General features: G+C 38.7%; 1 protein-coding gene across 1 annotated transcript; it reads left to right on the top strand.

Annotated features, from left to right (window-relative positions):
- The first annotated feature begins 2,922 nt into the window (after nucleotides 1-2,922).
- On the top strand, nucleotides 2,923-10,539 carry LOC135607379 (NADPH--cytochrome P450 reductase 3-like). The gene is made up of 18 exons (XM_065099150.1): nucleotides 2,923-3,533; nucleotides 3,619-3,678; nucleotides 3,775-3,851; nucleotides 3,941-3,998; nucleotides 4,084-4,167; nucleotides 4,267-4,303; nucleotides 4,940-5,009; nucleotides 5,115-5,309; nucleotides 5,397-5,489; nucleotides 6,677-6,902; nucleotides 6,980-7,063; nucleotides 7,138-7,289; nucleotides 7,370-7,466; nucleotides 8,219-8,368; nucleotides 8,460-8,537; nucleotides 8,633-8,755; nucleotides 8,868-8,981; nucleotides 9,974-10,539. Exons 1-18 carry the CDS (start codon nucleotides 3,201-3,203, stop codon nucleotides 10,052-10,054), a joined length of 2,112 nt encoding a protein of 703 aa, XP_064955222.1. The 5' UTR covers nucleotides 2,923-3,200; the 3' UTR covers nucleotides 10,055-10,539.
- Nucleotides 10,540-10,742: the final 203 nt, after the last annotated feature.

The following is a 10,742-nucleotide window of genomic DNA, read 5'->3' as shown; positions in this document are numbered from 1 at the left end:
GCATTAGAACAACTGAACATTAGATTTGGTCAAAGCTACCAAAGCCTATGGTGTAGGCGCTGCCGGGCCCATGCCAATCCTAGTCAACATGACCCTTCGAATGCTTCTCGATATGAGATTATTGTCACAGTTCATCTTTCTTAATCTTAGAGATATGAATATCTTTATCACTATACCCTATCATATATCTTAAATAGTTATTGCATGTTGAAATGTAAAGCTTCATTTTTCTTTTCTTTCGAACAAAATTAAAAGCATAGATTTTCCTTTAGACAATTCTGTCTTCGTAGAGATGTATGTGAAAATTTTGCATCTTAGAACTAAATAAATGGATACTATATAGAACAACAAAAGTACCAAATATCCCAATCGTTAATACAAAACATTGGCATCAACTGACAGAATAAATAGACTTTCATGCAAAATGAAAAGTATGATAAAGGTATTATTAGGATTTGTAAATATTTTTAGAAGTTTTAATTGTATTCAAATTAGTTAGTAAAGTTTTGATTAATTATTTGTAAGAGTCCTAATCATATCCAAATTAGTCGATAAAATTATAATTAAATTAAAATTCCTTATGACTTGTTCTTATAAATTTATTCTGAGGTTCAGGGATTTAATACTAGAGAGAATCAAGACACTTGGTTAATTTTGACCAATAATCTTTAAAGTTTTTACAAAAAACTTTAAGGAAAAATTCTTTAAAGTTATATGACAGGTGTACTAGAGAGTCATGAGAATAATTTAATATTTTTTAATTGATCCCATATATCAAAGAATTTAGTTTTTTTTAATGAATATAGATATAATTTATAAAACTATGTTATTGAATTTTTAATATACTTATTTTAATTTTTTTATATTTAAAATTTTCTTTTAGTTATCAAAGCTTTTCTCTCGATCTCCCTCTCCCTCCGCAACAGTCGCAACAATCAGTCATCGATGTAAGAAGACATTAAAACTCTTGACTGCCCAAGGATTGTCATGCAGTGTAGGAATTATCAGACACATGTCCATGAATTGCTTGCTGCTATACAAAGTATGAACGTCGTTACACTGATTCCAGAGGTTTCACTGCAAAATTCAAAGTGATCAGATAAACGAGTCACTAACATTAAGCTATACGTATTCAAATATTAATGTGTGGATGCTAAGGCATGGATTGATTCGTGGAGCAGACACAGTCGTTCGCACAAGTACTCCGTGTTGGCGTCTCGGCAACATCGTACGTATAAGGCTGTAATCGCGTGTTACGGTGCAGCGAACAAAAAAGCTGGCCTAATAATGCCAACACGGAGTACTTGTGTTGTTTATGGGGGCATTACGACGGTGGATTGATCGAGAAAGAACTCTGGCCACCACGTACGTACCTTCTTCAAACATTAATCGCAGTGACCACCTCCATGTAAATCAATATTCCGACTGTATCGCAAGTCACTCCTCCATCATCCCACATTCGGATCTTGATGTGGCCCTGTGGCCAATGAGGTGCTTCTTCTTGCTTGTTGTGGGATGGACACAGGCGTTGACGTTGAAGGAGATGGCCGAGTGTCCGTGAGCAAAACCGCACGAGGGCTGACGGTGTTCGGAACACCAACGTGCCCGCACCCATCCTCTCTCCGACTGTCAGTCCAACTTGCCTTGCACAACAAGCATCTCAATCTTATTCTTCCATCCTTGATTTGGTCCAACCTGCCTGTTGTGTTTTCTCATCAAATTTGCTATACATATATACTGATTTTTGATTTATTGCTCCGTATTCAAGTTGAGCACATATAGTACAGGAATTCTGAAAACTCGCTCTCGCAATTAATTAATATTTATTATTGTCATTTGACGATGACACAGTTTTATATGTAGAAAAAAAAAAAAAAGTCATGGTAAGAGTTTTCGGAAGTTAAAAATCATGATCATTCGAGACCTATTAATAATCTCCTTTTCTCGGTGGGTCTTGACATGCAATTTAATTTTCTTTAACATTGATTGGGATAAGATATTTTTCATTTTGAGGTCAAATTAACCAACGTTGGCGTTAAGTCGCTGTAGAACTAACAGGTGTATATGCAAGTGAAATAGGAAACTTGAACGTCACGACATCGTTGACTTAATACCCAATCGAATGTCATGTCAACTGGTCGAGAGAACCACATTATTGGCACAACAGATAATAATTACAATGCTTACGTGTTGGATGACTCGAGTCGAGTTAGGCTCGATAACTTCATGTGAAATAATTTTCTACTAAATAGAAATATATATGGTTATCATAACGTGTATGAAAACATCTCGACTTGGTTGACTCAGCAAACAGCTCTCTCTAAGTTCTGGTAGACGTCCAATCAAATCCACGTAGGTGAAGTGTATCGACACATCAGAAAATCAAATTATATTTTAATAATATATAATTTTAATGTATATATATATATATATATATATATATATATATATATTATATAATATAAAACGTGTAAAGTCACGTTATTGGTGGGAAACCCTCGAAGACAGAACAACGGCGTAGAGGGATGGGGAGATCCTATGCGGGTCCCAGCTGGGTAGATTCCAGTCCACATGAAACTGCTGCCTTTCCTTTGAGGCCGACGTGATGGGATCCGCCGACCGCCTCACCGTATGCGAACACCCGGACGACACATCAACCCATCATCACTGGGTAACCAATTCAATGTGAAGGACCGCTCGCGAGGCCACGCGGCGCACTCCCTAGTCACACAAAGACAGGAGGCAACAACCCGCCGTGACGGCCGTTCGGACGGAGGGCTGCGACGCGCACGGAAACGAAACGGATTTCCAGAAGCAGCTACGGGCCCTACCTGGTTTCCGCAGGCATTTGCTAATGTTTCGGGGTTAATTTGGGAATCCTTCTGTCTCCACGACGCCGTGCTTCTGCCCATTAGTGCCACTCCTCCGGTTTGGTGGTTTGACCACAGCAACTCAGCTGGGAGTTAGCGGGGGGAGGCCAACGCCACCGTTATAATCACCGCCTCGCTCTCTCGTTCGTCTCGGCCACCCACCACACCCTCGCTGCTCTCTTCTTGTTTCTTTCTCCGACTCTCTCCTTACCGAACCTCCACCCCACCCCACCCCCAAGCGAAGGAGAGAGAGAGAGAGAGAGAGAGAGAGAGAGAGAGAGAGAGAGAGATCGAGGCCGCCGATTCGATTCCATCGACCGATCCGTCGTCATGCAATCGGAATCCGCGAAGCCCTCTCCGCTCGATCTCCTGTCGGCCATCCTCGCCGGCTCCCTCGGCGGCGATGGGCTCCCCTCGGGAGCCGGATCCTTGGCGGCAATCGCCGAGAACCGGCAGCTCCTCGCGATCGTCACCACATCGGTCGCGGTGCTCGTCGGGTGCGCGTTGATCTTCTTCTTCCGGCGATCGAGCGGAAAGAAGCCAGCCGAGCCGCCGAAGCCTCTGGTGGTGAGGGTACTGCCGGAGTTGGAGGTTGACGACGGGAAGAAGAAGGTCACTGTCTTCTTCGGCACGCAGACCGGGACGGCCGAGGGGTTCGCTAAGGTTAGGGTTTGGTCTCGACGGGTTCGATTATAAGTTTCCAGTTAGCGTCTTTAGCCTAATTTTCTTTTCTTTATCTCGGTGTCAGGCTTTGACGGACGAGGCTAAGGCGCGATACCAGAATGCGATATTTAAAGTTGTTGATCTCGTAAGATCATCTTCCTTTTATGAGATCATTTGAGAATTCTTATGGTTGATCTTTGACAATTTGATCTTGACTATCTGTTCTTTCCCAAAATCAAAGGACGAATATGCTGCTGACGATGACGAGTACGAGGAGAAGATGAAAAAGGAGACCTTAGCTGTGTTCTTCTTGGCCACGTAAGTTGAGACCATCGAGTCATTAACCCATAGGATATCCGATTCCTTTTAATTTTAGTGTGATCTTTTATATCTCCGCATGGGTACAGGTACGGAGATGGGGAGCCTACTGATAATGCTGCACGGTTCTACAAATGGTTTACAGAGGTCGGGAAACATGCTGATTTCATTGAAAAATTTCACCAGTAACTGTATGTTTATGATATGTTTGTTATTTATCGATTGATTACAGGGGAAAGAGAGAGGGAATTGGTTAGACAATCTTCAGTTTGCTGTGTTTGGTTTAGGCAACCGGCAATATGAGCATTTCAATAAGGTTATCCCTTTTTTTTTTGTGATTTATCATTACATATCACCTATTTCTGTGAAATTCCTGCTGACATATGATTGTAATATATTCACGGAACATTAAAAGGTTGCTAAGGTGGTTGATGAAATGCTCGCTGAACAAGGTACACTCTCTTGACTAGTTACGTCGCTACCCGCTTAAGTCATGTTTGTTTCCTTAGTTGACTTCATGTTGTATATGGTTGATAATGTTTTCTGTTAATGACTAGCTGAATTGGTCCACTAATGTGTATATCCGATTCTTTAGGAAAAGTTCAACTTGCATTTAGAGACTAGTTGTTACTTAAAGGATATAAAGTTTGCTTTTGATAATCATAGACTATGAATATACACTATTCGGATCATAAAAGAAAATGAGACATTTCCAAGCTTACAATTGTTCTTCTTTTTATTTTTAAGTTTCATAATAAATGAAAGATTATATACATGCTAGTTTGTTGTATACTAGTTGTTAGAGCTGCTAATTGAAATACTAACATAGTTGTAAGTATTGTAATAGAAGTTATACTTGAATCGGAATTGATATAGGTTGCAGTTGTTATCACTTATTAGTAATTTCAATAAATTATGATGGTTATTTGATCAAGTGAAGTGGTGATTTATAAAAGCAATGATGCCTTCTCTGTTTATCGTGAATGAAACTAGCTTCCCGTTTTCATTTTAATGTGTGGTAATTACTTGAGATGTGGAACTCAAAGCCGATCACTTGGGCTTTTTACCCTCCCTTTGTCCTATGATAGGTGGGAAGCGTGTTGTTCCATTGGGGCTGGGTGATGATGATCAGTGTATCGAGGATGATGTCACTGCATGGTGTGAAATATTAGCAATACTATATAGACCCTTTATCTCTCTTTTCTGATGTACTTGTTTATTTCATTATTCACTCTAGTGACAGAGAAAATATTATATTTCCAGGAAGGAGATTCTCTGGCCAGAACTGGATCAGTTGCTTCGGGATGAAAATGATGTTTCAGGTGCATCTACCCCATATGCAGCTGCTGTTCCAGAATACCGGGTTGTCTTTTTCAACCCTGAAGAAACTTCTTCCCTGGACAAGAGTTGGAATCTTGCAAACGGCCATGCTATTCATGATATACATCACCCATGCAGGTAGATGCTTTTATTCAGAAGTTCCTTGTAGCAAATTTATGACCAAGTCACGAAAAGCATAATTAACACAAGAAGTGGACCCTTAAGGGCTAATGTGGCTGTGCGGCGGGAGCTTCATACTCCAGCTTCAGATCGGTCCTGTATCCATTTGGAGTTTGATATTGCTGGCATTGGTCTTACGTAAGTTCAACTTTATGTAGTATGTTATCATGAAACTTGGCCTCTTATTAATTTCTATATGGTTTTATGCATTTTTTTTTAATAGCTGAGTATCTTGGGTATGCTATTTTACATGCCAAGACAATAACCAACCTCTATCACTGAATTTTTTTTTTTCATACTTGCAGCTTGTCTGCATAAATGCAAATGTTACCTGCTATTTGTCTGGATCATCCATTGATGGATGTATTCCTGTAATCCATATAGTATTTTCCTAGAGAAAAAGATGGAAAGAAAAGTTCTTTTGATTATTTTGACTATTCCTTTTTCTGTTTTTTCTTCGTTTTTTTGCTTGATGGTTCCAATTCCAACTACTGCTTCTAGAATTTATTATTTCACTGAATGAAATTCCATGTCCTTTGCTAGAGCATTTTGATATTTTTTGTTTCATAACTTCACTGAAGATTGTGAATCATCTCCCATGGTCCTCAGATACTGTTCAGGTGAAAAAAGTATGAGAAAGAATAATCCACAAAAGAGCTGTTTTCTGCTGAAACTAATTGGTAACTTATGTATCTAGAAACGTCCGTCATTCTAGGTTCAACCTCCTGGATCTGGCAAAAGGCACTAGCAAAGACTTATTTTGCTACTTAGTGGTTGTGTATCTTCCATGTCAATGCAATTATAATAAAAAGGTTCTTCCTATTTCTCACAATAGAGGAACATTTTTATGTGTCAGTTAAACAATCTTTATGTTCACTTACAACTGAATGCAATAATCTTTGTGAAGTTAGCATCAGTATACCTACATGCTTAGTTACCTTTTTCCTCTACATTAAGTAAATATCATATGAAACCTATTAGGTTTATCAAACCTATTTGTGTTTGTGAACCTATGTTTTCTGTTGGTTATCAATCAGGCACAAATCATCAAATATCAAACTTCATTATCATAATTACAAACATATGTTTATCTTTTCAATTTGTTTCTATAATGTTTAAAACTGTCAATTCATATAATTTTCCTATTTATCATAATAATGAATTTTAAAATGTTCCTTTCTCTACTGATAATACATTATTGTTTTTGTTTTGTCTCTAGGCTTCTGTTTGAGCAAGTTGCTCTACTATTTTAAGGATGACCAATTGCTAGTTTATGATTAAATAAAATTTTCCAGCTGATCATATCAGGAACTCTCTTTTGTCAGGTATGAAACGGGAGATCATGTTGGTGTATTCACAGAGAATTGTGTTGAGAATGTAGAGGAGGCTGAAAGACTGTTAGGTTATTCACCAGATACGTATTTCTCAATCCACACTGACAAGGAGGATGGCACACCACTTGGAGGCTCTTTGTCGCCTCCTTTCCCGTCTCCATGCACCTTAAGAAATGCACTTACTCTATATGCTGATCTTCTAAATTCACCCAAAAAGGTGACTTTTCCTTTCCTTGAACAAGTTATGTTGGCTTGATCTTTGTTCTTTAAATTTTTTTTCTACATAATCTGCAGAGTGCATTAGTTGCCTTAGCTGTACATGCTTCAGATCCCATTGAAGCTGAGCGACTTAGATTTTTGGCTTCTCCTGCTGGAAAGGTTTGACGTTTCTGAGAATCTCTACAAGTCTTTTATTAGGGGGAAGGAATTTTTACTCAATTATTCTGGTACAGGATGAATATTCTCAATGGATCGTTGCTTGTCAGAGAAGTCTCCTAGAAGTTATGGCTGAATTCCCTTCTGCAAAACCTCCATTGGGAGTCTTCTTTGCTGCAATCTCCCCCCGCTTGCAGCCTAGATATTATTCAATATCATCTTCTCCGAGGTAATAATTGATTTCTGACCTTTTTCTTTGTTAATTCAATTGATACAACAGACTTACAGTCAATTATTTGTTTCTTTCAGGATGGCACCAACCAGAATCCATGTGACATGTGCGCTAGTGTATGAGAAGTTACCAACTGGGAGGATTCATAAAGGAGTCTGTTCAACTTGGATGAAGGTAATTTCCTACATACGATTTTGTTTGGATGGTTGAACTGGAGTGCTGGCAGACTTTGTAGTTCTCTTTCTTCTAATGTCATTTTGATTTCTTCTGATCAGTGCATGTAGTATATTTCTTTCAAGAATGCAAACTAAACCTTCAATCACAGCTTAGGTTGTTATTTTGTGTTTGCTTCTTGGTTTGATTAACTTTGTCTTGGGCATCTTGTTATCAAAGAGAATGTCAAAGTCTTATATTTGTTCTCAAGTAAATGATTCTCCAGCTGGTACACTCAACATAGAGATTAGGAGATGGGTTCATTTGTTCACTTTTAACTGCTAGGATAAGGATTATGCACTGGATTAACCATATTATATATCATAAAGTATAGCATCAATACTGATGATTGTCAATAGATGCTATCATGTGCAACATTAGCAGAAAAGTGAGACCCAACCATATTGGTTTGAACATCTATTTAGAGAAGAAGAGAGTTCTTAAAGCTTTATGTTAGTGTCTATGTATGTCACCTATAAGAACTTACTAAAAAAATGTCCAAATTGGATTCATCGTGCAATACATCTAGGACCTATAATGAAAATCATGAAGCTGAATGCTAACTTGCTTCTGTTTTTCCTGTGTACTTGTGATTTTGTCTTGTTTTCTTAAGGCCTTTAACCAATGTATTATAAAACATTAGCAGCTCGTGCTACTATTTTTTTCTTTATTTTTTTTCATGTTATGACACTTTGGAACTCCCTATTTTACAGAATTCTATTCCATTGGTAGAGAGCCAAGAATGCAGCTGGGCTCCTATATTTGTGAGACAGTCGAACTTTAAACTGCCTGTAGATCCTTCTCTACCTATTATCATGATTGGTCCAGGCACAGGGTTGGCACCCTTCAGGGGCTTCTTGCAGGTTTCTACCTAAGTGTCAAATTTCTGCTAGTACATCTGTCACTTGAATAATGGAAAACTTGTTTTAATGACTTGAATACTTCTGATTTTAGGAAAGGTTGGCATTGAAAGAAGCTAGTGTGGAACTTGGTCATGCTATTCTCTTCTTTGGATGCAGGAACCGCAAAATGGTGCTGATAACATATATTTTATTCAATAAAGTTTCGAACGGCCAAAATATTTCATTTTCTCACTTTATCATCTGATGATACTGTTAATTTTGCAGGACTTCATCTATGAGGATGAGTTGAATAATTTTGTTGAAACAGGTGCACTTTCTGAATTGATTGTTGCCTTCTCTCGTGAAGGCCCAACCAAGGAATATGTGCAGCATAAAATGACTGAAAAAGTTAGATAGACTTCTGCCCCCCTTTTTTCATGTCGTTTTGGAGTCTATTCATCCATTTAATTGTAGTATTAACTTTTGTTTATTTGCCCTAATCGTGAGACAATATTTGCAGGCATCCGATGTTTGGAATATCATCTCCCAAGGTGGTTATGTGTATGTGTGTGGTGATGCTAAGGGTATGGCTAGAGATGTTCACAGAGTTCTTCATACTATCGTCCAGGAGCAGGTACCGCTTTGACAACTTTGCTTGAAGCATTGCATTGTTTTATGAGTTTTGCTGTTGGATGCCATTAACTTGATTCAAATGTTGGCATGGCAAAAGCCAGATTACATTTGGTTGTTCAGGATACCTGCCAGTAAAAGAATCATTCTCTGACCTCAACCTGAATTTAGATTTCAGATACGATAAGTACTTGAAAGCTATTTATTCTAAGTCATCAACCTGGAGCTAAGCTTGTACTCTTGAGCATGGTATGTAGTACCGAATGGTACCGCCCGGTATGGGCGGTATGTATCGGTCCGACGGCATATCGGTACGCGGACCGTTCGGTACTGGATGGAAAGTGCTACAATACTACAGTATTATACTGTAGTAGAGCTACAGTAAAAAAAAAGAAAATATATAAAACTGTTCGGTACACCCTAGTGTACCGCTCGGTACGTCGGTACCGTACTGTATCGAGTCAACCTCGAAATACCGGTATAGTACAGTATTGCCTATCTTGCTCTTGAGCACTGCCCAACTTCAGGATAAGTACAACTGCTCTTTTCCATCTTTTGAATTTATCTTCTTGTGCCAAGAAAACATTGGATTTTGGGGGATACAGTAATTTATGGCTCATGTCAACAAGGTAGCTGCACGAAAATGGATCAACATTACTCTGATTTTTCTTGGTGGTTTCATGGCCGTGCACGCAGCATCATTCTTGGTAGTTTTGGTTTTTTCCTCGGAAAAAAAAAAGCTCTCCATTAAATTACTTTGGTAGTTTTGTTTTGTTTTTCTTGAAAAAAAAACTCTCCATTAAAGTACTTCTGGCTGATTGAAAAGCTTAAATGACAATGCTCGGTTTTTCATCTGCCAACAAAAATGCACCATCTCATGTGGGGGATTCACTTTTTGATGTTTTAATGCTATTTTTCCTTATGCAATGAGACCATCCATCCTTGATTAATGTTCTTTGGTTTCTTATTTTAAAAATGCTTCTCACTCCGCTGCAGGGATCTCTTGATAGTTCCAAGACGGAGAGTTTTGTGAAGAGCCTTCAAATGGAAGGGAGATATCTGAGGGATGTGTGGTAAAGTATACCTTGCATTTTTCCTCTTTAAGTGCATCCCTTCCGCAGCACTCAATCTAGAAAACTTGTACGGGAATTTGGTGGACCAGCAAGTCAAGGTTTCTTAGTCTCCACAAACTGGGTCGATGTTTAGATTATGTTATTCTTTTAAACCTTCTAATTAGAGCGTCTGTTCGTGTATTACATGTATTCATATTATGATTAGGCTGATTCGGGGGGAGGGGGAATAAGTAGTCAATATTTAGTAGAGAATGGAGGAAACAAAAGACTTTCTTAAGTTATACGGGTCATGTACAATCAGACGGACAGGCCTTCCTGTGTGAGCAAAATGCAAACCATGATGTTATGCCTCACCGGGCATGACTGTGGAACTTAGCTACTGGAATTGGGCCCATGAAGACAGGGAGATGCTATGACCTGTTTCGTGATCCCAAAACGCTTATTTACTGTTATATTAATATTGTTATATCCATATATCAGATTCTTGGATGCCTTGCGTTTCGCTGGTAATACTGAGGTTATTGTATGGCTGGCTCGCTACATGTTGTAGGCTCAAAGATCTCAGTGATGAGTTTAGGTTTGAAACTGGCGGATCTGATCTTTAATCAATCAGATGGGTGGATTCAACATCCAAAGCAGACTGGGTTTGACATTATTTTGAGGTGCAATTTTGACTTGAGTTCTAACCAATT

The sequence above is a fragment of the Musa acuminata genome, chromosome BXJ2-3, assembly GCF_036884655.1.
Source record: "Musa acuminata AAA Group cultivar baxijiao chromosome BXJ2-3, Cavendish_Baxijiao_AAA, whole genome shotgun sequence".
In the NCBI taxonomy this organism is placed as follows: domain Eukaryota; kingdom Viridiplantae; phylum Streptophyta; class Magnoliopsida; order Zingiberales; family Musaceae; genus Musa; species Musa acuminata.
Note: the sequence above shows the minus strand (reverse complement) of the source record. Positions and strands in the feature narration are given on the sequence as shown.